This window comes from Asterias rubens, unplaced genomic scaffold (genome assembly GCF_902459465.1).
Source record: "Asterias rubens unplaced genomic scaffold, eAstRub1.3, whole genome shotgun sequence".
Taxonomy (NCBI): domain Eukaryota; kingdom Metazoa; phylum Echinodermata; class Asteroidea; order Forcipulatida; family Asteriidae; genus Asterias; species Asterias rubens.
This window is the reverse complement of record NW_022985820.1, coordinates 142204-169206: the sequence shown is the minus strand read 5'-3', so window position 1 is coordinate 169206 and position 27003 is coordinate 142204. Positions and strand designations below refer to the sequence as shown.

Here is a 27003-nt window from a genome sequence, read left to right as displayed (position 1 = left end):
TTGAACCTTACCATACTGTCAGAATGACCATTCTTTATTTGTGTCAATTGATGTAATTACATGTACACATTCAATAGTGCAAGTGCCAATAACAGCATGAGTAGGAAACAAGAATATCAATTTTAGATGTGGGAGGAAAACTTCAAATATTGGGGAAAACCCATGCAATCAGGTAGGGACTGAAAACCAATCTACTTGGAAAGCTCCGGTCTGAAGTGGGATTTGAACCTGGGGTCCACAGAGCGAAGGAAATTACTTAGCCAACCTTATTCAACATAATATCTATTTTGGCTCCTGATTAATTATATTTTGTCGCAATGTTGCTTTGTGCATTGGAGAAAAGACGTTAAATCAAATTTAACTTATTGACCCCTTGCAGGCGCGTCACATGCGGCGACTGATGCCACGCTAACCATGTTGGTGGTCAACTGGTTTACGTGTAAACATCGCGTCGCCTAAAATGCGCACTTATCTGAATAACATGTTGACATTGACCACAAAAATGGCGCATCCAAGATTATTCTGATGATGACGTCAGGTGAATTGGGTCAATAATCGGTAAAAAAGCAATGTAAGTTACACCATAGAGTAAGTTGTGATGAATATACTTTGGATGAGTAACTACCAAAGCAAAATGTTCAAATAAATAAATTCATGAAGAGTGACCCTTGCGCAATTGTAGAACATAGCCCATCTGTGAACTCAATAGCTACATGAATTTTTCTCAATTTTGATCACTACTGTCATAAAGATTGGTAATATTTTTGTCCAGATAAATAATTGATAAGTTTTAATATATTAATAGCTCACTGATTACATAGTGCATAACAGTACCAATCCTCTAGTAAAATGCCCTAATACACTGTCAATGGTGAGAAAAATAGCATTTGAGGACCTTTAAATATACTACTGTCTATTTTGATTGCCAAAACCAAAACAAGTCTGATAAATGTGAACAAAAACTTCACAATATAAACATAGTTCTTTTTTTCTTCAACCAAACATCACCATTGAAGTTGAAGTAATTCTTAAAGGTCCTTGCCCTATGGCTGTGTAATGTGTATGAAGAATAAGGGTGATAATTTACTCTTCCCAACACAAAGAAACCCCCTTCCCTTCAATCGGAAACTAGAAGCTGATGAAAATAGGTTTTTGCACCCATTGCATCACCTCCTCACATTGCATTCATGACTGTAATTTTTTACACCAAATATAATGGACTGATTTACTTTACTGACCCCAACTGTAACACGATAGCTCAGAAATTTTAATTACGAAATATTTTACAAATCTGAACTCAGACCACAAAGGAGCAGAGTCCATCTTTTGCTCTAATATTGGCATTTCTTTACATTGTGGTGACTCATTGACTTAACATTTACATTTTGATACAGTACTTTAAATCAGAGCTGATTAGAAAGCTTTCCCCATTGTGCTGGCCTTTGAGGCCTGCAACAGCTTTTATTCTCACACCTTTCTGTTATCATTAATGGTTTTATGCATCATTTGCATTTGGATGAATGCTCTTATTCCAATCCTCCAGTTTTCAATTAACACACCATACAACTAGCTGGTGGAATTCCACTTCATTGGGAGATGTTGTGTCTATTCAGGCATCAATTTGGCCCATAGAAAAAAGTAGGAACATTTTATTGAGTACATCAACAAGAAGATAAAAACCCAACAAGATGAACAAAGATGAAAGCCCATGATGTCTCGCAAGAAGTCAACAGACATCTCTAAATTGATTAAATTTAACAAGGTCGGTCTGGAGAGGAGGGAAAAAATCCAGTCCCCAAAAATAAAACAACTCACTATCAGCCACATAAATTGTTACCAAGGTAACATGACGACAGACGAGTACATAGCAGGTGCATGTCCTAGGTTTTAAAAATTCTTTTTCTGGTTGAAAACTGTCAAAATCGATTTCCCAAATGCTCAAATCAATTTGGGTGTTTCTGAACACTCCCCCCCACCCCCCACTTATGCAAATGGTTGTGAGATGTGCTTCCTTTCTACTGTCTAAATATGCACACTAGTGACAAAATCACATTGCTCGAGTCTTTTTCTTCTTGACAAAAAAATGCAGAGAATATTTTCCTAAAGACAATCAGCAAATTAAAATGTTTTTGTCCTTTCTATCAGAAATATAGGGTCCGTTTGATTAGCTTCCCTGGGCCGGCCCCGGTCTGTCCCAGGTGCGTTCGAATAGATTTGACGTCATTCCAGGGGCTCACCCGGGTCAGCCCCCCAGTGTCCTGCTTGTGGAGTGGGTCACTTGGGGGTGACCCAAGGTGCATGACATCACCACCATGGCAGGGGCTCACCTGAGTGAGCCCTGTGGGGTCGACCCAGGGAAGCTTATCGAATGGTTTAGAATATAAACAATAATTTCTGATACTTAACTCAGATTTTTTCTCTTTTCTTTCAAATTGTTGAATTTAATCAGTTTTGGGGGGAGAAATAAACACAAGTACATCTTAATAATGGACAAGTATTGACAGGCATATTTAATTGCTTCACAGACTTAATTTGAGAAACACTTTCCCATAAAACTCTTTAACTAAGTTTCAACATGACCTTATTTTTTATATAGATGTAGCCGCTTAGCACAACAATTTATTGCTCAGAAGAAATGGGCAACCATCTAAAATACTGTATGAAGATGGGTTTCGTCTGCCTCCCTGCTTATTCCAGCTAAGCAAATAAAATTGTTCAGCATGAGCAATACCCGTAAGCTAAGCTGTAGAAACTTGTCAGTAATCAAGAATGTAAAGTTATTTGTCTACCCGATCAATGTTTTACATACAGTCACAGTCAACGCATGCACCTGTTTGGATATTTCTGGCATGTGATCGAGTCTTTAAGAGTTTCAACTTTGAATTTTTGAGTGTTTAAAGGGCAAATGTTGTCAACATTTATGTTCAGATCACTTTGGTCAATAAACTAGCCAAGTCAGATTTGGAGGTCCAGACCAGATCATTCATCAAAATGTAAAACTAACTCTGAATTACAATTGTAAAAACAAACAGTTGCATTGGTAATGATTCAACGTGGGAAACAAAATGTTAAAAGCAGTTGAATTTGCATAAATAAAAAGTAAAGTTTAGAAAAGTATAAAACATTTTTAAGAAGCTGCTTAGATAAAAATTCTGGTGAGTACAAAACTGATTTCAAAATTAATGAATACATTTCTGACAACTCATTTGTGGCACAAAATATCGGAATGTGGTTCTTTTTTTTCTTTTTACATTTTTCTTAAAAAAACAAACAAATTTAAAAGCACAGAATTATTAACATTTGGCAAATTACAACCATTCCATTTTTCTCATTTTTCAAATATGGCTTAATAGTGAAATTTTAACCAAAGGCAAGAACTTCTAATCAGAGTCCAACAGTTTGGGTGTTGAGTTACTGAATCGCGTTGGACTGAGGACTGCACTAGTAAACTGATTATGCTTTACATGTGATCAGGTTTACTACCATAATCAGAGTCCAACAGTTTGGGTGTTGAGTTTCTGAATGGTGTTGGACTGAGGACTGCACTAGTAAACTGATAATGCTTTACATGGGATCAGGCATACCAGCGTAATAACACATTGGGTGTTGAGTTTTGTTTTTGTTAAAGAGTGACAAAGATCTTAATATTTTACTCAAGGAAGGTTGGGTACAAAAACTAAAAACAAAACCCCCAACACAATGATGTTACTTGTATTATGTAAACACTAACAATAAAGACTTTGTACATTTTTACACAAACTTATGACACATATTATTTACATGAAAACATTTTAGTGAAAACGAGGCTGGCTTCAGCCTCAGAATGAGACAGAGACCAGAGTAGCTAAAACTCAACAACATAAATTAGAAATACAACCAGGATATTGTTGCATGCTTGCACAGCTACTGATGCGTTCCCAGGATTTAATTTCTATGAGTGCAGATATAAAGGGTGTGCTGGAATTGCTCATCCTCTGTTTACTGTATGCGCCCTCTTTGTTATCAATAAAAAAATTATTTCAATTCCAAATAACAAACATCATTGATTGACAAACTAAACCAATGGGATAGCTGCAATTGTTATAGAGCCAAAATGGCTGTTCACTTTCATTTCTTTAGCCACTTCGATTCAGAGGGCTGAATAGTGTGAAAACAACAGTATTGGTTCAGTGGCTCAAGTCAAAATGCATTGCAAACAATGAACAGATGAATTCTTTGGATGGATTTGTTCTTAATGCTTCTTATATAACACCTGTTACTTTCACCATGGAGGAAGGAAGAGAAGGAGTTCGAACGACCAGCAAAACCGCAGAGTAACAAAAGAATACCCTGACAATGCCCCGGTCTGACCAGTGGAAAAAGATAGGAGACCTCCAGCTGGACGGCCAATTAACAAGCAGGATTAGATCTCTTTGTACAGAACGTGCGGTACCGCCGCTCTGCACCGTTGCCTTCGTGTAAAGTTGAATCATTGGAGACAAGAATTGTGAATATACACGTTTTAATTACCGTTTGTGGTGTTTCGCTGAAACATCATGGCATATTTTCACATTTTTTGTGACTTTCCGGTCAATAGCGGTGGATCAAAATTTGGGTACAGGCACACGAGGGTGGTTGGTATTCAATTCTGTTAAGGTGTACAGTAGCGTCCAAAAATGTTATCGCGTCTCAAAACAGTAGTTTTTCCTCTGTTGTATCCATACGACATCATAGTTTAGCGAAGAACCAAGTGCGCACGCGCAAATTCACACACGCCAGGTCGACCATTGTTTGTGTAAGGTATGTGGGTGATTACGAGGTGTCGTTAAACGATGCGGTACCGCGGGTTCGACTTTTGAAGTCCATTCGTTCGAGCTCCTTCTCTTCCTTCCTCCATGCTTTCACATACCAGTCATGATTTATGTACAGATTGATTTTACTGCATTGTTACGAGGACTTGTAACTCTCTCTGGGATGCCTTTTTGACTGTGCATCAATGAACGCCAACATAACAGGTTCCCAATGGTATGATTGAACAGATTCACGAACACAAACAACAATATGAGCCATCCAAAAAGCTTGAAAAGCTAATGAGAAAAGTCTTTCTAGGGGTGTCCAAAGACACAAGAAATTGATCATGATTAGGAAAAAACAGTTACTTTTTTACTGAAAACAATCCATTCCTGCACGGGAGATGAACAATGGATTATAAATCCTGAATTTAACTGGTTAGTGATGCCTTGCAACTCTCCAGGCTCATTTCCTAATCTATGCTCTTGAACTAAAACATACTACATGTACTCCTTCTGCATTTCCTATAATCTAACAAACGGTATGTACATACAAAATATCACTCACAAAAGGGAGCTACTTGTTGAGAATTTGTCCCTCATATAAAATGGTACCATGCAACCTCAAAAGTACACTAATATTTGGTCATTGTGATATCTAAAATAATAAGCACATAGTTCAAACTGTTCCAAAAACGCTACAGTTAAAACTTTAAAAAAATCAAAACCCACATGCCAAAAACAGTACACATTTTTGCATTTTAGTATAACTTTGAAAGTTGTTCTATACAATTTGGCAAAAGTTTGTTTGTTCCTGCACATTGCTTTTATCTTCAGATTTGAAAGAATCGTGAAAGAATCATTGCAGATACATCTTTAGAAAATAACAAGTGAAAGTATCAGCTGACCAGTGAAAATACTTGCTGACCTGTGAATACCAGCTGACCAGTGAAAATACTTGCTGACCTGTGAATACCAGCTGACCAGTGAAAATACTTGCTGACCTGTGAATACCAGCTGACCAGTGAAAATACTTGCTAACCAGTGAAAATACTTGCTGACCTGTGAATACCAGCTAACCAGTGAAAATACTTGCTGACCTGTGAATACCAGCTAACCAGTGAAAATACTTGCTGACCTGTGAATACCAGCTGACCAGTGAAAATACTTGCTGACCTGTGAATACCAGCTAACCAGTGAAAATACTTGCTGACCTGTGAATACCAGCAAACCCGAGAAATGCAAAGCCTTTATTTCCTAAAGAACACACAAAGGTTGTTTTGTTGGTCTATGACACCTCATGACCAGGTTACTAACTGGCCATTGGTCATGCCTGGTTGGTTTATCCAACAACATTCATAACAGGTCACGTAAAAAATGCACTTTTTAAAAATTACTTATCTTGATTTGGTGAAATTGGAATGAATTATTTGCAGCTGATAAAATAAAGGCCTTGAGTTTTCTCAACATCTTTATCAGAGATAACTCTTTAACCAGGTAAGTGTTTACACAGCCCACAACAGAGATAGCAGATGGGACAAAGTGAATGTGAACAATGGATCAGCAGGGTTCACGGCCATGAACATCACGGTGGGGTTTTCAAGACAAAATTATTTACAAAATCTGTTTAAAATGCAGCATTGTTTTGATCCATCTTCTGCTTTATTGCCAACAATACAATCATTTGAGGAGCGATGAAGAAGGTTTCAGACTTCAAACAACTCTGAAATGAAATAAAAACAAAACAAAGTTTGTTTAAAAAGGAGTATGCACCAGATAAGACGTACGCTGAAAAAACTGTGCAAAAAGGATTTAACAAACAAGATCCAAGTTTTTGTATTTTTTAGTTTACCTTTTAAAGAATTTGGGTACTTTTTCAAAATGTCCACAGATTTACATTAAACTTACAGGGTTTGAAGATAATGATAGTGGAAAGCTTCCCTTCAAATCTTACTTACTGAGGTGCTGTAGTGTTTGAGAAAAGGGTAAAACAATGTCATGAAAATTCGTTTGTTAATGCTTAAAATAATTTTGGTCTCATGAGATCAAAATTATTTTCATGACATTTTTTTACTCATTTCCCCAAAACTACAGCACCTCAGCATGTAATATTTTCAGGGAAGCTTTCTACTATCATTATCTTCAAACTGTGTAAGTTTAGTGTAAATCTGTGAGCATTGTGTTTTTTGTCCTACAAAAAGTACAGACACCCTTTAAAACTCAAATTAATTGTTTAAGAAGTATTAAAGTAACTTTGAACTCTTAACTCACCCCAGAGTTACTTTCTGTAAATGCTGTGGCAATTAACTGTTAATTGTAAAAACAGAGTGTCTAAATTGTTAACTTAAAACAACAGATCAACACTGTTTCAAGAAGGAACAGGCATATCAAAAATTATATAAAAAAGTATTCTGTTCACTCCTTGCCTTGATTGTAAACGATCCTAAATCATTGATCAACTTCTCCATTGGTAAGTAGACATTCATCTCAATAATAATAATTTCATTCTGTATTTTCAGAGAGAGACGTGTATAACATTGTGCAAGTGCCTTCTCATGACATGGTCTACGTCACTGTCTAAACACAAACTAATGATATGCGCAAAAGAGTGTCAAACTAATGACATGCCCAAAAGTATGTCATCTTGCTTTTCATGCTTTTGCATGAAGTGTAACTCTAGCTTCACTAAAGCAAAATGTTAGCCAATCTAAGCATTGATTCGAAACTGACTAAGTCAAACCTTACCATTTCATTAGAAGGTAACAACATCTTCAGTAAAGTCCCCCGAGTACTCTTGTTTTGGTTTTCCATTAGTATATGACGGCAGTCGGGCTACTCCCTCCCTTTCACTGGATTAACACAAACATAGGTAGATGTTATACAAAGTCTGGAACATAATTCTCTTACTTTTTCTGGTGTTTCTACAGGGAAGATAAGAAGGTAAGACTTTTTCTACAATGGGGAACAAAAGTGCATAACTGATGATAATATGTCATGGATATTTTTCACAAAATAGTAATTTTGAGAATGTTTTTTGTTTACAATGATGTAAAATGCGATTTTTGTCATTTCTTGTTAGGATGTGAACATTAAGTATAGATTTAGAGAGGATTAAAACACATTTTCCTGCAGGAATAATGTAATGGCTGTGCTACTAGACTTTAAAGAGCGAAATATCAGTGGTTTTTCAGAGAATAAATTCATGTTCAAAGCTGTCCCATATTTTAATAAACAAACCACACAACCGAACTGTAATAGGCAAATAGGAAATGTTGCTATGTTTCAGATAGCAATATTTCTCTATAAAAAGGAATGGTAATGGTATGAACTTTATGGTCAGTAAGCTTTTAGATTGATGCTTGAATTAATGAGGTCGGCTTCAAATGAACCATATGTGAGTTTATTACGTCGAAAATTAGAAACAATTGTGCAACAAAAATAACATTTTGGAAATTTGAACTTTCACACTGGCGAATATGCTAGCGAATATATGGTTACAAGAACAAATCTTGGCAATTAAATTTAAAGGTTTCGCAGATATCTAGACATTGAGGCACTTTTTTTCTTCAATCAAATATGAATAAAAAGTAACGGGGGAAAAAGCTGCCGACAATTTTGTTGAAGATGCTGGGAACTGCAGGGTTGATGGTAATCACAGTGCGGCACAGAACACAAATAATCACGGGCAACCAAATGTACAAAAATATCCCTTTGTTGTACTGAATAGTGAAAAAAATTTAAAAGCTGATTGAATATCGAAGAAGCTAAAACTCACGCTCAAGAACAAACCAGTGAAAGCGTTAGTATCGAACACGTTACCTTCCGATGGAGGCTCTTTTTATAACCGTATGCTATATCCGAGCATCAATACGCTGTACGGTGAGTTATCGTATTAATGTCAGCTCGCATCGACTCGTATCCTCTTGTCTGTAGACCGGCCGTCCGTCAACAATTCCAGCATCGATTCCACGAGCACATTCTGCGAGTTATTATCCCGAGTGTTGTGACCGAGCAACCTCGTACACCCGCCTAGAGCGTCTTAGACATGGGACTGAATCCCAGTCTGGTCGTGGCACATGCATCCTTAATGCTGCTCTCACACTGTGGCGAATGTTCTTGCAAATATGAATATTTGAATTCCGCGGTGAATTCACAAAAGAATTGTGATTGGATAGTGAATATTTTCATCTCGGTCTCACAACTCTGTCATCCTTGGTCGGCCCTCTCTTTATCAATATATTACGAATATATTACGAATGCTTACCAACGCTTGCCAATGTCTTTACGAACATTGCCAACGCTTACGCACGCTTTACTAATATTACCAATGGCTTACCAATGCTTACGAAAATCAACGAAGAATGACCATCTTTGCAACATTCGCTGGAAAGTAGAAAGCGCCTCCTAAATTGACTGATCTTGGTAAGGATGTGGAGAATGACATGTGAACATTTCAAATTTGTTTGTGATTGTCAAATATTTTTCGTTTTGTAACCATATATTCGCTAGCATATTCGCCAGTGTGAGAGAAGGATAAGCAAGCCATACTGTTCTGCACATCAACTGTATCAAATTGGATGTTGGTAGGTGGTCGTTAAGTGGGTGATTTGCTCTGATGTTTAAATACCAGAGCAAATCTTCTTTTAAAAACTAAATTTACAATTTCATATCAATTTCTCTCTAATAAGCTAGGAATGCCAAGCTCTTGGGTCATATTGCTACTACAATTAATTCAACAATTTGCCAGACGTCTGAGGTCTTTTTAATCAACAGCAAAAGCTACCATTTATTTTCCATCACAAGAAAGCCTTATTTTTTACTGTGCTTGATTAACAAATAGGATAATTCAACGACTTTTCATACTCGACTAACAAAACTTACGGGTTATAAAAAAAACACGGAAAGGAAAGATTTTCTCAAAGAGCTGGTGTTGCATAATAAAATCTAACATTACAAAGCAATTGTGTTGCGCATCCTTTTACTTAAACAATACAATCGCAAAGAGTGGTTTTCTGAATATCGCCAATATTAATACTACACAAATTGCTGCTGGTAATGATTGTTGCATCGTAGAACTTAAAGGAATTCTCCTAGATTGCAATTGGTTTCAAGTGTTCATCAAAATATATACCCAAACGGATAGCATACATTAGGTCTGCATGCTCTAAATGAATTAAGAAGATATTTACTTTTTTGTTATGTACAAGTACCCCGAGACTGCACTTTTGTCAATAAAAAAAACTTTAAAAAGCAAAATCTAGTTGCAATACAGAGGACAGCTAACACGAACTGTTTACAATCGATGAAACTTTAACAAGTTACAAACTTCTCAAACCTTGGTCAAGCAAACAACTAATATTCTGTGAAATGAAAAGAAATTGCTCCTTAACATGATTTGTCTGGCTTATGGGCAATTTGATGGTTCAGCAATGTTTTCTGAATGCTCGGCAGATTTCAACAAGTCAAAGAAATCAAACAGATGACAATAATTTTCACAGCTATATTCCACTTCAGTGAAATTACTCCTCATGGTAAAAAAACAGGCACTGTACTAAATTGTTGAAATTGGAGCAAGAAGTAGAAAGTGGGCAACTGTGCATGTTGAAGATGGTTTGGCTTCCAGATGATGCAAATAGTTGCTTCACAGTGGAAAACTACATTTGTTTTCATTTTCTATTTATGTATCAAGAAATCAACCCTACATTAAAAATACCTACACATAGATGTTTATTAAGTTTCGAGTACATTGTTGTCTAAACGTGGAAAGCTCATTATTTACAAGACGACATGCTTTTCTACGATTAACACCTTCAAAGACATGGTGCACCATCATGCTTCGTTAATTACTATCTGCAAATAGAGAAATGTTGGAACTACTTTTCCTAGATGTAATAACTTTTTCTGTATTCCGTTCATTCATACGAGAGCTGAAAGCGTTATTTTTGACAGCATTTTTCTTTCAGTGTTTCTTGAAGTTATCGTTCCATGGTATTTTACAAATGCTCAACAATTTACCGACTCTATTTGGAATGCGGCAGAATGCTCGAGTTCATAACAAAACCTTACAAAGCGGTCCACAACAACGGAAAAAAATCAACACATAGAAGATTTCTACAGCACAATGTAAACGATTTAAAAAATGTTCTCAGTGCAACACTATCGGTTGTTACAATCCAAATCGCGGTCGACGACAGCAATAAGGTATAATTCTGGACACGGCAACAACGTTGAGAACGACGTGATGTTCTTAATAACCCGCCGGAGGGAGCCGACGTGCCGGGGGAGCTGGTGAAGCGGCCGACGACAAGGAGCTGTGAACGGGAACGCGATCAAGGAAAAAGAAAAATACAAAGTTAATTTCACATCGTTAGGTTTACACAATAAATAATGTTGGTACTTTTTTTTTGCACACAAACCTTCAAAAAGCGGTTTCACAAACAGGAACATATTGTCATGTCAGGGCAAAAATGAATCTCCACAACAATCATTACGCAACAAGCACTTTTGAAACTGGGCATCGCTTATTCAACTGAACATACAAATCCTATGGCTTTGTTTTGGGCACGGAGCCAATCTTGAACTAAATACAATAGTGTTGTTAAGTCGAGATACAGATACTTTTTTTGCGCTAAGGCAACGATATATTCTTTAGGATGTTTTACTTTCTTCTTTGTCAAACAGGCCGCAAATCGCAAAGACAGGGCCGGACTCTTGGTATTGCACACTCATGGCTAAGCTCAAATGAAGACTGGAATGGATTGATCGAACAAGGCATGTTCAAGGATCCATTTGAGCTCACCTTCCGATTAAGCGTGGTTCAGAAATCTTAGATTATCATTGTCTACACTCAGACGGTAGTAGTAGCAAAAGATCAGATTTTCATCATCACCATTCATAGATCAAATCGAGCAAATCCCGTCAATGACTCGTCAAAGATTTATTCTTGTGTATCCATAAGTATTAAGTCTTTTATATTTCAAAGTGTTACGATGAAGTGAGATGAAAGAATTTAAACTTTTCATTGGTTCAAGTAGATAAGATTACATTTAGCCTTTGAGAAAGACTCTGCTAGGGTCCAAACGTCAGGCCATTAAAAATTTTTTGCAAGATTACATTCATTTAAACTATCTTGTGGGGTTCGAGCTTCCAGTACAATAAAATGATGACAGTGATACTTCTCAGCACTCACCACCTGTAACCTTTGAGCCAACTTGACTTATTCTGTAAGAATCTTACCGTCTTGGAGGCATATCGTAGTAGGGATCCCTTGGGGGTAGACGCTCGTAGTAACGGTCATATTCGCTATAGAGATAAATGATCAATTACATGTACCATGAAATTATCACTAATTGTTATAATTCAAGTACCTTTAACAGATTGATGGATGCAGACATTATGGATAGGCCTGGGCGAATTATTCGAATATCCGGTTAATGGCGAATAGGTTTTCCTATCCGTAACCGCGAATGCCTTTTTTTTCTTAACCGGATATCCGCATAGGGCGCAAATACCTATTTATAAACCGGATAGTTCTGTAATTACAACCAAGTAACCGGATATTCTTTAATATCCGAATATCCGCGGACGTCGGGCGACAACTGATATGAATGTTTTGTCTGAATCCTTATGAAACTTCTATTAAGGCAGCATAAAACACCATAAATTAAGTATTTAACTATGCTCACCTACGTGAAGAGTTAAAACAATGACATTTCCGACGTATTTTGTTCTAAGATTACAAAAGTTTTCCTTCACGTAGAGTCAATCACGATCAAAAGAAAAAGCAAATCGCCATCTTTAAATTAGATCCGGTCATTTTTATGAATAAACCGAGTGACACTGTCTAAAACTAATATCAATCCGCCCATAAGATCTCATTCACAAACGAACAGCGCCCTCTAGCAGAAAAAAAAAAAAATCTTCCTATTACCACTTCTTACCATAAGAACTCTGCCCAGTAAAAGCATCTTCCTATTACCACTTCTTAATAAGAACTCTGCCCAGTAAAAGCATCTTCCTATTACCACTTCTTACCATAAGAACTCTGCCCAGTAAAAGCATCTTCCTATTACCACTTCTTAATAAGAACTCTGCCCAGTAAATGGCTCATACACATTTTGCACCCGCTACCACCAAGCAAAGTTAACAATGCACTAAATAGTCATATCAACCCTGTCATGTATTTACAAAAAAACGGTTCAGAAATCTTAGATTATCATTGTCTACACTCAGACGGTAGTAGTAGCAAAAGATCAGATTTTCATCATTACCATACAAAGTCTGTCCTGTCACCAAAGTGATCTGTATTACGACATCACTCCTGGTGTGACAGGTCTTTTTCTTCAGCTGCGCCATGCATTTTGAACTTTACCACTTAATCTTTGATCTTGTCTTTATATCACAAAAATTGAAAATCTTTTCTCAAAATTAACTTATGTCACAGGTTTTCAAGGACTTATTTGTTGTGTCTGTTTTTCTTTCATTTGTTTTGGTTTTACTGTGCCTTGTACACCCAGCAGGGTGGTTATGTGCTAATTACATGTCTTTATTACTATTATTATTATTTATTATCATCAGAGAAACAGAGAAAGAGAGAGAGAGGGGGTAGAGTGAACAAGAATGAAACAAACCTTCCTGGTGACAGACGACGCCTATAAGAGGGTGGTGGACTCCTACTCCTGGCTCGTAGGGCGTACTCTCTGGGATATTCTCTCTCTCTTGGTGGATAGTCACGGGGTGCTGGCCTCCTTAATAAATTAAAATCATTCATAGCATTAAAAAGAAACGCAGTGAAATCTAATTAAATGTGAATAAAGGTTGGAGTTTCACTTCATCTTCAAGAAAGAAATGGTTCAGAAACTTTGGCTAATCATTTGCATTCAGACGGTAGTAGTAGCAATGATAACAGTTTCATCACGACCATAAAGTGAAGAGATATAAAATGATTGTACTTTTGCAAATAATCACAATAATAGTTATTTCCTATGTGTGTATCTACTTGTCAGGTAGAGTTGTTCTCCTGACGATGACTAGAGCAAGCTAGTCGAAACGTTGAGACCAATTTCAGAACTTACTCCGCGGCAGTACAGTTAATTAAAATCCTATAAGCTAAAGTAGTAGTCCAGTCTAATTTCTATACCATCCGCCCTGGTAATAGTTAAAAAGCAGGACAGTTCTTTTCAGAACTGAGAAGTCTCCCGAACCTCCGATTATCTACTCCACGGCAGTAGAATAAAGCAAGACAGTTCCCTAAGAACAACTCTACCTTGCAAGTAGATACACACATGGTGTTACCGCAAACCAAATATACATTGATACCTCACCATGCAATGCCTCAAATCCTATCATTACCCCTGGATAGCTTTTTCATTCTTAAAACCATCTCAGCTCCTTTGCATATGCATCAAGCTAAAACATAAGGAACTAGGAACCATACTGAGCATTGTAGCATACCTGTAGTATTCAAGTGCAAAGCCTCATACACACTTCATAAATTACCCAATAATGAACTAGGAACCAAAGAAAACATTGAAGCATACCTGTAGTTTATAAATTACCCAATAAGGAACTAGAAACCAAAGTAAACATTGTAGCCTACCTGCTGTAGTAGTCATCTGCATAGCGTCTGCTGTAATATTCATCACTTGGTGGAGGCCTCCTTGGGGGCGGGGCTGGGTAGTCATAGTAGGGGTCATAAGAGTCAGCTCCTCCATAACCATTGTATCTCCCTGAAGATTGCCTTGGTGATGGGTAGGCACCGTTTCCACGACTTGAGCCACCACGACCCATACCACCACGTGGACCACCTCGACTTCTTGATCGCTCACCGGGTCTACAATCAAGCAAACGATTTCAACAGTAAGTTGCATTGTGGAAAGATTAAGGTGCCACTTTATGTCCACAGGAACAATTAAGTTCACCTGAAAATATAATTTTTATTTTTTCAAACATAAGAGTATATGTTTAGTATCAATAAAAACAATTTTTGCAAAGTACATCAAAGTCCAAGTCGTGAGTTTGTACGTTTCGAAAAAAGTTTTTTCTTGCATTTTTCAGGCAATGCCGACCAAGTGTATTGCTGCTGGATGCAGCAAAACAACTAAAGATTGGGTCAGTCTCCATGGCTGGTCAGACTCACAAGAGCAATAGTGCCTAGTGGTCCGGTACGACGTCTTTTTCAGCGCTGTGCAGCATTTTCTCTTCAAATATCGCGCCTCGATTGACGTCACGAACAGCGCCCTCTCGGGTCGGGGCCTACTCTTAAATTTGTAAATAAGATAAGAACTAATTTTTTTAAAACTTAGTTAACTGTTTATTCACATTCCACTCATCAAAACACATAAAGTAGTGACAAAAGCTTTATTTTGACAAAATACCACTTCCAGGTGACTTTAACAATCTTGGAATGCTTCAGGAGGCACATTTCATGTAGTGTAAATGATACTTGGTTCTTGTAATGGTGCACATTCTCTTTAGTAAGAAGAACCTATAAATAAATAGTAAACTTGCGGGTACAACCATGTGTAAAAGAGTCAGTTTGGTCTCCGGTTTGGTAAGAGACCAAACTGGCTCTTTTCAGAGCCAACACTCACCCTAAGAGATTCACACATGGTTGTACCCGCAACTTTACTATTTGTTTATAGTTTCTTCTTATTTCTCCACACCATGGAAAGCTTCAAACAATACTTAAATACTTTAAATCTTTTGATTATTATTTTAAGGTTGAACAAAGAAAAATTTACTGAAGCAAGATTAGAGCCAACAACCTCCGAATTAATATAACATGCCAGGGCTCCTACCAAATGAGCTATTTATTTAGCCTTATGTTGATTCTGTTGGCAAAATGGCCAAGTTAATCTTCCTCATAACTACAAATGTCATAAAGGACAGAGAAAAGGGTCATGAAAGGACAGAGAAAAGGGTCATGAAAGGACAGAGAAAAGGGTCATGAAAGGACAGAGAAAAGGAAAGGGTCATGAAAGGACAGAGAAAAGGAAAGGGTCATGAAAAGACAGAGAAAAGGAAAGGGTCATGAAAAGACAGAGAAAAGGGTCATGAAAGGACAGAGAAAAGGAAAGGGTCATGAAAGGACAGAGAAAAGGAAAGGGTCATGAAAGGACAGAGAAAAGGAAAGGGTCATGAAAAGACAGAGAAAAGGGTCATGAAAGGACAGAGAAAAGGAAAGGGTCATGAAAGGACAGAGAAAAGGAAAGGGTCATGAAAGGACAGAGAAAAGGAAAGGGTCATGAAAGGACAGAGAAAAGGAAAGGGTCATGAAAGGACAGAGAAAAGGAAAGGGTCATGAAAGGACAGAGAAAAGGAAAGGGTCATGAAAAGACAGAGAAAAGGAAAGGGTCATGAAAAGACAGAGAAAAGGAAAGGGTCATGAAAAGACAGAGAAAAGGAAAGGGTCATGAAAAGACAGAGAAAAGGGTCATGAAAGGACAGAGAAAAGGAAAGGGTCATGAAAGGACAGAGAAAAGGAAAGGGTCATGAAAAGACAGAGAAAAGGGTCATGAAAGGACAGAGAAAAGGGTCATGAAAGGACAGAGAAAAGGAAAGGGTCATGAAAGGACAGAGAAAAGGGTCGAGAAAGGACAGAGAAAAGGAAAGGGTCATGAAAGGACAGAGAAAAGGAAAGGGTCATGAAAGGCTGGTCTTGTAACATGGTGCTACAACCATTGAAATGAAAAATGGAAGTGCTTTCATACAGGTCTTTGTCCTGTTTAGTTTAGCTGAGTTTAATAATAGCGTAATTGCACAAACATCGAAATACAACCTGGTGCAAAAGGGAAATACTGATTTGAAAACCATTCACTGGAAATGAAGACAACATAAGAAGTAAATTCAATCCTGCATTGAACTAAAGCGCGGTTCAGAAATCTTGGATTATCATTGTCTACACTCAGACGGTAGTAGTAGCAAAAGATAAGATTTTCATCATTACCATACACTAAGACTGTCGAGTGGCCAGGGATCATACCCAGTGGTGTAGCCACAGTGGGTGGTGCCCAGAACTCACAATTTTGCCCAGCACTTTGAGCAAAATACATTGTGCTGTCCGACACAGATTGCACCCAGATTACACTTTAGCAAAGAGGGCCCAATTACTAAACATGAATAATTATATGGAACCGCTTGCCCTTGGCAGACCAAATTGGATTTGGAGCCCACCACTAAAATTGATCTAGCTACAACACTGATAATAACCAAGTTTATGATAAAACCTGGGAAATGGCAGCCAAAGGATCACCTTCAGGGGACGATACTTTTAACTTACAAGTATCAAGATGCCCTAAAGGGATACTAAGGCAATGACAGAGCTTCGAGGATAACATGCCAAGCCAAGATGCCGAAAAGGGACACCAAGGCAACGGCAGAGCTTGGAGGATAAAATGTGTAGCCAAGATGCCCAAAAGGGACACCAATGCAAAGAGAGCTCAGAGGAGACTGCCTCCAGGATGAGATAATCAGAACTTACCCCCATTCAGTGCAGTCTCTAGATAGATGACCTCTATTGCCACACTTGAAGCATTCTCCTTGACTTCCAACACCAGGTGCCTTGTGTACTCCACTCGTGGAGAATTTAACTGTGATATTGTTTCCGAAGAAGTCCATATTATGAAGGTGTTTGACGGCTTTTGTGGCACCATCTTCTGTCTTCATGTGCTGTTGGGTCAATAACAATAAAATATATTATTATGTAAATATTCCCAAGGATTTTCCAATGTGTCCCCGCTGTCAGGATACAAAAGCAAATACTTTCTATTTATTAACAACACTTTTAAATGAGACATGTTTAGTTCTACAACAACCATAAAACCATGTATTAAAAAAAAATGCAAAAAGGAGTTTTTAGGAATCATTAGATCAAGAATCTGCAAACAAATAAATAGGAACCATTCGTTAACAGTACACAACATATGGCATTGAGGTTGGTTACTAACTTTTATTGAGCAACACAAATTGGTCTAAGTTCATGGCTTACAATAAATCCATAGTTTCTGATGACATCACACTCTGCTACGTCCCCATACTTCTCAAATTCTTCAAGTAATCGTTCCTCAGTGCAGTCTGCTGGTAAGTTGCCCACGTAAATCTTCCTCTTAACTACAAATGTCATAAAGCAGAAACAAATGAAAAGGCTTGTTTTATAAATAATGGTCTGTCAGTTATAAGGAAAAATACAAGTGCTTTCTTACAAAACATCTTTGTCACGTTCCTTATGTGGAAAAGCCATCTTAAAGGCTGATTGATGGAAAAGGAACCAGAAAAGGGGCCAGACTGATTTGAATACCATTCACTTAAAATGAAGACAACATTTATAAGAGCCTGCACCATGAACAACTAGTACATGGCTTATAATTATTTCTACCAACTAACTTAGTTGCAATTAGCGTTAACAATGCACCAAATAATAAGTTCAATCCTGCCTTGCATTATAAGAGCGGTTCAGAAATCTTAGATTATCATTGTCTACACTCAGACGGTAGTAGTAGCAAAAGATCAGATTTTCATCATTACCATATGTACCAAGACTTGATTTAATATGAGTCTATACCATCGCCATGGTGATCTGTATTGTGACATCACATTCTGCATTTGCACTAGGATTGCTTTATTATTTAACTCACAAAAAAAATAACCCAAATGCTTTGAGATACTGAGCCATTAACACAAACACAGCAACATTATGATTAATCTTGTCACATTTATAACAATGCTTCCACTTCTTCAAATAGCAAAATAATTTTCCATTAGAGTAATTTGTGGAGAATTTGAAGTGGACATAACAACTTACTGTCTAATGGATCTCCACAAAATTCAAGATAAATCCAGCCAAACGACATACTGAAACCCATTACAAACAACAGCAGACTTTGTTTAATACAACTTTGGATGCTTTATAAAAGATAAATGTTTAGACTATATTCCTTACCACCACCACCAAATTTATTGCTGTTTCCTGTGGAGAATTTAACATTCAGTGCAGACCCCATGAAGTTGTAAGAGTCCAGATTGCTCACTGCAGTCTGGGCTTCCGAGTCTGTTGCCATATGCTGTGAAAATAAACAAAAATGGAAATTTAAACTTTTGCACCAAATAGTCCCCACGCTGAGAACTGTTTTTTTTCTTGATGTGAGAGCAGATGTCCCCCTTTTGAAGTTAACGTTTGATCCCTTTTTGGGTAGTGGTGAAGCAATAAATGATTTGTACCAATTGTTCCATCTGCTTGTCACTTATTGTCGAGGACAAAAAGGATGCGGTCTCTATAGAGGAATTTTGTGACCAAAATTTCAACCAGCTTTGTCACATAAAAATTAACTACACATGCACAATGCATGCAGAAGGAACACTTTGGTAGCCAAAAAGATGTTTTTTTTCAAATAGTACCTAGCAAAGACAAGAGTTGAGCGCGTTGGGCAAAGCACTACTCTGTCAAATACAAACATTTCTACACAGTAGATTGTGGCACACATCATAGTTAGGTAATTTACTCTAATTTGTAGCTCGCCACAAAACACACACAAATATTGTCGCCATTTATGAAGCAATGATAAATCTTACCACAAAACCATATTTGCCGAGGACATCACATTCTGTGACTTTTCCAAACTGCTCAAAGAGCCCTCGCATCTGCTCTGAATTGCAGTCAAATGGAATGTTACCGACGTATAACTTCTTATTCATTTTGTCAGCTTTCTGCAAAAAACGAAATAGAGGAGATATTTAAAACATGAAATGACTTTCATTGGATTGACAAAATGGTCACTTATTGTACGACAAAAATGGTTGAAATAACATTTAGGTCTATGATTAACATGATATGCACCAGATTCTCAGAAAAGTGAGAATTTTTAACCAGGTATCTTAGGTATTTGAAACTTGTTGTCGGCGTGTTGTCGGCACTCTGGACTTGTTGGCGGCTTTTCACACTCTCACAAACAAATAACACTAGAGGGCATGACATGAAACTATTCAAAAAAAGGCTAAACAAAGGGCTCAATCTCAGAAAATACTTCTTCACACAGCGAGTTGTTGGTAACTGGAATAGACTCCCAGCCAAAGTGGTCAATGTCAAGACAACCAATCAGTTCAAAAACAGCTTCGACAAATACTTGAATGAAAATGGATATGGGTTGTTAAAAGGCATAAGCCTACAATACTAAAAATCCCATCAAAAACCTTAAGTGTAAGTGTTGTTGTCTGCTTTTAGTAGGATCTGGATAAGGAACCAAAGAACACATTCTCATGGTTGAGAATTAAAAATTTCATATGTTGTTTCCCATGTGTTTTTTTTTTAATGACTCAAAATGAAAGGGAAACATTTTCGTATCTGACTGCCACTTTTTTAAATCATTAAAATATTCTGTGACAGTAGTCTTGTTTACTCAAATGAGACACAACTTAATCGTAACAATAAATCGTGAACAAGTGGGTCATCAAATAAATGGAGACTTTTCTTAATTCCTATAAGAAAGAATTGAGGATCTGCAGATCTGCTGAGCAGTGTTCTCCAACTAATAAAATTAAAGGTTGGTGCTGGGGGTGGGGCTAATTCGTGGGTTACGTACAATGCGAGCGCGAAGCCCTCGGGGCGTGGGGTCCGGGGCCCACTAAAGGACCCCTGGAAATTTGTTGATCCTAGATGCTCTGTGGTGCATTCCAAGGTGAATAATCCTGGCCCCTTTCCTTAGACTTTTTTGAGGGTATATTTGGTAAAGTTTTTAAGAACGTAAGTACAATAGTTGTTTTCTGAACACAAACTTGGAAAGAAACCAATATTTTTTGTATAATCGTTGAAAACCTGAAAATGGTTGTGCTGAAATGTGTCATCATCAAGAGAACATCTTGCCAGCTCGGGTAATAACAGACATCTACTCCACATATATTGTTTATTTTCAAATAAACTGTGAAAAGATCAATAATATTAAGGGTACTCTTCTTGTTTATTGTGATTCCCCCCAAAACAAAACTATTAGTTGTGCTCTCCCACTACCCTGGTTTGTGGTCATAGAAACTAGCGAAATCAAAACATCAAAATTAAAAAGAATTTGAAGACGTCTGAGGAATAAGCTAAATTTTGATAATTTCACATCATGAATTATTATCTCAACACCGGGCTAGTCAACCAACAATTTGGATCATCCGTAGGTATTTCACTAGCACGCAAATTGTGTAAAAATATAAAGAAAAAAAAACACGGAAGTGAAGTTCGAAAATTCCGTTTTTTAAATAATTTTGTCTCTTAATTTCTGCCCTAAATAATACCTTTTCGATCAACAACCATTTCAATGCATTCGTGATTTGAGGCTCGGTTGTTTTTAACATGTTTTGAACTCCGTTTGCAACAAATTCTCAGTGAATCGACGATCGGTCGACATTGCACGTTCACAAATAGTTCAATAAACTTTGCCCCGCAACGCCCTCTGCCGGCAAAAGTTGTCCATGTTATTAGAATTCCTCCAAGGCTGTGTATTGTTTAATCTGCAGGCGTAATGAACAACGTGCCAATCACAGCATGCGGATAGTGAATTCGGGTCATCTCGTACCCAAGTCAACTCGTACCCAAGTCAACTCGTACCCAAGTCAACTCGTACCTAAGTCAACTTGTACCCGAGTCAACTCGTACCTGAGTCAACTCTTACCCAAGTCAACTCGCACCCAAATAAATGTTTACAATTTTTTTTACTCATACTGATAAATATTGTAGTTTAATTTATTTATTTATATTGTTAATCATACATATAGCTATTCATTGTTGCAATGATTTTGTTTTCTTGTTTTTTTTTTCATGTTGCAGTTTTTTTTTCACTTAGGCCCTACGGTGGGGAAAATTAATCAGAGAACTTTTTTTTAATATAGGCTTACTAGAATGAATTTTTTGGGGTTTTTTATTCGGAAAAAGATAATAAGAACTTACGCAAAGTGTTTTGGTTGGAAAAAGTGGAAAAGTATATTTGTTAAAATGTACTTGTTATCGGAAAACGATAATCAGAACATAACGCAAATGAATGAATTGAATGAATTCTTACCATGAAATTTTCTTTTGGGAAGACTTTAACAGGAAAAACACCAAGGTAAACATGAAGGGTTGCATTTTATACATAGTATATTTTTCATTGAAAATAATTGGTCTCATATGAACATGGAGGTCGAAATATTTATACCTCCTCGATACGAAGAATTAGTGTGCATCTGATCTGCTCAACGCCTTTCACGGCGACCCTTCAACATGGGAATTTAAATAAAAGTGAGCTCCATATGATGGTAGAACATCATTTTTATTTCCTATCGCTTACAAATCACGCCGCACGGAAATTCTTCGTTTCGGCATACAACGTACGTTGTACGGTACGAGTTGACTTGGGTACGAGTTGACCTGGGTACGAGTTGACTTTGGTACGAGTTGACTTGGGTACAATATTTTGGGTACGAGTTGACTTGGGTACGAGTTGACCTGTTTCGCGGATAGTTGGTAAGCTTGGGACTTTGGACGTCGTGTAGGGGTGTGGGGGCGAATGCACAAGCACCATGTGGTTATTTATGTGCATCGTTTTTTGTGATGATTGTACGTGTAATCTCTGAAACGATTAATGTCTTCCTTATTTCTACACTTATTCCCGTTGTAAATTTACAATACAGAGTTAAAAAATTTAAACGTGGCGGCAACATTATAAAGCTTGAAAGCGTGGCGGGACGCCACGTCTTTTCTATAGGTTGGAGAACACTGGCTGAGTGAGTGAGACTGAGAGAGTCATTTATTAATATTAATTATTACATTAGGGAGGGTTGACTAACAAAAGTCAAACTCAAAACCGTTTTTTTAACAAGTTACATATCCAAATGTTTCCATAGTAAATGGTAGGGGTACCAGCTTGAGCAGTGATTATGTACATGTTGTATAGTATTCATGTTATATTCCAATCAAATTAAAAAACGTTTATTTCAAAAACTACCTCCCCCCCCAACTCACGTTTTCCCCGCCCCCAAACCCAGTGAATGAAATGCATGCCAAACAAACGCCATAATGCATGATCGATGCCGCATGCAAAGGGATGCAGAAATATATTCTGAAGAATTGCTAATTTGCGACTCATTTTCTACTCATTTTCTAAGGTTATTGCGAGTCGTTTGGAAAGCATAGAGTTTAACAACTTTATGGAATATTTTTTATTATTGTAAATAGCGTGCAATAAATAGTAATTTTACCTCAAAAATCCGACAGAATCAAAGTCTAGTGTCCAGCCAGCATCACAAAGTCGCAAATTGCAATTTCAGCGTGGGCATTTTTCACTGGTGCTCTTTACATATATAAACACAGTAAGAAAACTCTGAGTTGTCAGTGCACCAGTTAAATAATGAGTTCGTTCGGTAGCTGAAATATGATTGGACAATGTTTCAGCGTCGCTAGGTAAGACCCAATCAATTATCTTGTTTCTTATGAAGGCAACTAAAATAAAGCTGTTTAAAACGTGCAGTTCGTGTGTCACTCTGTTTTAAAAAAAAAACGTGTACTTCAGTCGCTAGTTGTTGATGGTGATGCGAGAACCCCGAAAAACGTGAAAAACACATGTGCGCAAATTTTAAACTGAAATTAAAAAGAAACTGACGTGCTGACAGCAGCCATTTAAAAAATTTACATGAAATGAAAGGGAACAAGCGTCGAAAACATGGGAAACATCATGTTAAAAAGAGAAGAAAGATTGATCTTCAAGCGATAAGTAAAAAAGTAAACGAAAGAAAAAACAGGTGGAGCTAAAAAAATATATGCAGGTAGTCATGGGTAAGCCGTTCATTTCCGACACATTTACAATTATTAAATTTTGTTTGCAAATTAAACACGATCATCATGTATCTAGGCGTATTATATTGTGGTAGAATATTAAAATTATAAAAAGGGAAACCTAATTGCTAACATTAACAATTGTTTTGTGTATTTTTTATAAAAATATGATTTTTGGGGTTGAACAAAGAATTGACTATGAGTGGGATTTGAACCAACGACCTCTGGATTAACGTGCCGCGCTCTACCAACTGAGCTATCTAGCCCTATGTTGGCGGTGTCCCTATTTTGTCAATATCTTTGTTCGGGCGTGCCAGTCAGAAGCCATACAACCGTTAAACTGTACGTGTAGCCAGGGATCACACCCAAAAAATATAAAAATATGTTCCCTTTTTAAATTTTACATTTAGTTAGTTGGTTTTATTTTTATTAATATTATACTAATATTAATTCCAATATGTTTAATAACCAAAGGTACCAACTTGTCCTAGACATTGTCCTAGATCAAAGACTTCCTTCACAATTTACCTCGGCAGGTTCTTATTCATTGATGATTGACACTATGACAGTCGATCCAGTAGCGACTCCAATAATCTATAATGGATAACCAGATGATGTAGCTCTACTCCTAGAACTATTTCGGTTTTGTCCGCTATCGTCTCCAACCCTAACCCTTACGGGAGACAATAGCGGACGAAACCGAAATAGTTCTAGGAGGAGTCACGTAGCTCCACCCATTATGTTTTTCATCTTGCAAAGAAATATTTACATGTACACTTACTTGCCTTCTTGTCATTTTGGCCAACACATGCATGGCCATGTGCACTTTCACAGCAATTTTCTCAAATTAAAATCGTATTCATTCATCAGTGTTCATATAAAAGAAGAAAATGAGTCACACTCACAGGGGAAAAATTTACTTATTAGGCTTTATACGTACGTGTACATGGCTGAAAAGAGCATACAACCATGGAGGTAGAACAAGCTTTATTTTGACATCTTACACACTTGTTTGATGTTTTGTTCAAAAGTTATGACCTTTTGAAAAATAGATTATGTCATAATCTGAAATAACCAAGACTGGGGAAACAGCCTGTTAATAAAAAAAAAATCACCTGTTGATGTCTAAGGGATGACCAAAAATAACATGTTTTATTCACCTTTATCAATCAAAAACAAAGTTTTTATTTCAGAAAATGTGAAATATTGACCTTAAAGAAGCATAAAACCATCACTCAACAGCCCTGTTCTGGAAAGTGGGTTGTGCGACAAGCTACTCTTTTTTGTAGAGGTAGTCACTTATATTTGTTGTTTTAAAACGAAAATGCCCCCCCCCATCTTGATAATATTTGGAAAGGCCTTAAAGGTAAACTACAAAGTTATTTCAATACAAACTTTACTGCTTTCTATCAACAGAACGCCTCTGCAAATGAATCTTATGACACCAAAGGAAACCAAGATGACAGCATGAGGTACAATAAGATTTTGATTATCTGGTAAATCTTTCTGGTTCTACCAGATTTTGGTGGATTTGTGAAGGTTGTTGGTTTTAAATGTACGTTAACGCCCTCACCACTCTCTTTAAGTTTTGTGTCTCTTGCAGAGTCTTTCTTGAAGGCCTGTCATTAACTATTTTTCGCATTTATACCATAGGTCCTTTTGGTTGGTAATCAGTTTGCTAATACTATTTCTTATAATATGTCTCTTTATCTCTTATCTGATGCTGTTTGTGTATGGCAGGAAGGTTACAGTTCAGAAAGCAGTATAGAACAAGAACCTTCAGCTTACGAACAACTTCTCTCTACTCTTGGTTCATCTGCAGCAAATCAATATTCTGGTAAGTCTCGGGTTTATTGTAAACTCCTCTTGCAGTCTTTGACCAATAGATAGTTCAGCAAACCTTTGCTATCTTGCCTTCAATGCCAACTAGACAATATGCCTTGTGTTCTTGACTATGTTAACAAGGCCAAATATATTTATTTCTAAAATTTGATGAACATTTAGGAGAAGCTTTTGACTTGTATACTGTGTTTGAAAGAACCTGAGGCTGCATTACTTGATCAGTTACTGACCTCTTGCTGAAATTACTAGACTCTGTCCATCATTGGACCAGTGGGTATTTCAAGCCCTGGCTTTGCATAGAATTGTTGTGCTTTTTGCAAATTAATGAAAATTAGTATACAGTTTTAATTAAACACATGATTTTACAAGCACATTTTTTTCAACTCTTTTTAGGTGAGTTTTGCAGCAGCACCATGTGAAAATCTCTGTTGAGTAGTAGTTTTGGTTCTGAAAAGAACCGGTGGTTGACAACTCTAACCACTTCAAATCAAGAGTTTTCAGAACCAATACAGAGGTCTGTAAACCTCACCCACCATGCAAAGGTTTAAATCCATCTTGTTGCTGTTGTAGAGTTGTTAGCCACCGGTTTTTTTCAGAAGCAACGCTTCTCAAAAGTGATGTTCACTTGGTGTTACAGCAAACTTCTCTTAGTTATACTTCCACCATGCATGGCTTCAAATCTTACTTGTTGTTGTTTTTGTTTTTCTAAGATGAGGAAGACGATGTATCTGATGAAGATGAAGATGAGGAGGAGTTTGATGAAGAAGACATTGATGAGGAAGATGCTGAATCTGACATTATTGAAGATGAGGGTATGCCTTTAAGATGTGTGTTTTTTTCTTTTTTAATTTTTTTTTTTCCCCCTTTTTTTCTTCTTTCGTGTTTGTTTGTTTGATTGATTTATGGTTTTCTTGCAAGGGAGAGGGATGGGAGATTGAGTTGAATCTACTCTGTCAAGAAAATAGCTTTTGAATGAAACAAAACACTGTTGCTTAATTTGATTGCCGTAATCAAAACAACTAAGAATGAATGAAAACAAAAGTCCTGACAAAACAAAAACTGTTTTCATTCTTTGGACTGAAATGTGATCAAATGAATTTGATGAAATTGGTTTTATGGTTTATTATTAATCAAAAACTATATGATGCGACTAAGATTACTCTTCCAAAAACTATGTTGTCCTTTGTCTTAGCAAATTTTGTGAATATTGAATTAAGTTTACTTAGTAATTCTGGTATTTATTTTATATATACAGATGAGGATTCCACACAGATCTCGCTAGATAAGAAAAATGGACGTCAGTTAGAAGAAAATGTAGAAGTTGAAGATGAAGAAGATGAAGATGAAGATGGTGATAATGAGGAGGAGGAGGAAGTTGCTAGTGATGAGGAGGAGGAGGAAGTTGCTAGTGATGAGGAGGATGGAAATAAGGATGAAGAAGAAGTAAATACTGAAACACAACTGAAAGGTAAGGTTGAATAACCAACAACAATAACAATAACATTTTCCGGCCAATTGCAGTAAAAATTTCTTCCATTTCAAAAACATGCATCCAAATTCATGCATTTATTTCCCTTATGCATTTCCCCCTAATCCATTCAGATT

The 27003-nt window shown here is 37.0% G+C and overlaps 1 protein-coding gene and 1 long non-coding RNA gene across 3 annotated transcripts; one reads left to right on the top strand and one right to left on the bottom strand.

The window, feature by feature from the left end:
• Positions 1–4552: 4552 nt before the first annotated feature.
• On the bottom strand, positions 4553–23053 carry LOC117306739 (RNA-binding protein 4.1-like). Of its 2 annotated transcripts, XM_033791216.1 has the most exons (10): positions 22983–23053; positions 19338–19472; positions 18709–18829; positions 17758–17879; positions 17251–17438; positions 14368–14601; positions 13400–13516; positions 12006–12071; positions 7515–7618; positions 4553–6492 (listed from the first exon to the last, which is right to left on the bottom strand). In XM_033791216.1, the coding sequence occupies exons 2-9, from the start codon at positions 19458–19460 to the stop codon at positions 7522–7524; spliced, it is 1068 nt and encodes a 355-aa protein (XP_033647107.1). In that variant the 5' UTR covers positions 19461–19472; positions 22983–23053; the 3' UTR covers positions 4553–6492; positions 7515–7521. The 2 variants fall into 2 exon arrangements, with proteins under 2 accessions (XP_033647107.1, XP_033647108.1); XM_033791217.1 differs by lacking the exons at positions 4553–6492; positions 7515–7618 and adding an exon at positions 9509–11080.
• Positions 23054–25300: 2247 nt separating this feature from the next.
• On the top strand, positions 25301–26860 carry LOC117306735. Its single transcript, XR_004520983.1, has 3 exons — positions 25301–25393; positions 26109–26210; positions 26654–26860. It is a non-coding gene; the product is annotated as an uncharacterized LOC117306735 (long non-coding RNA).
• Positions 26861–27003: the final 143 nt, after the last annotated feature.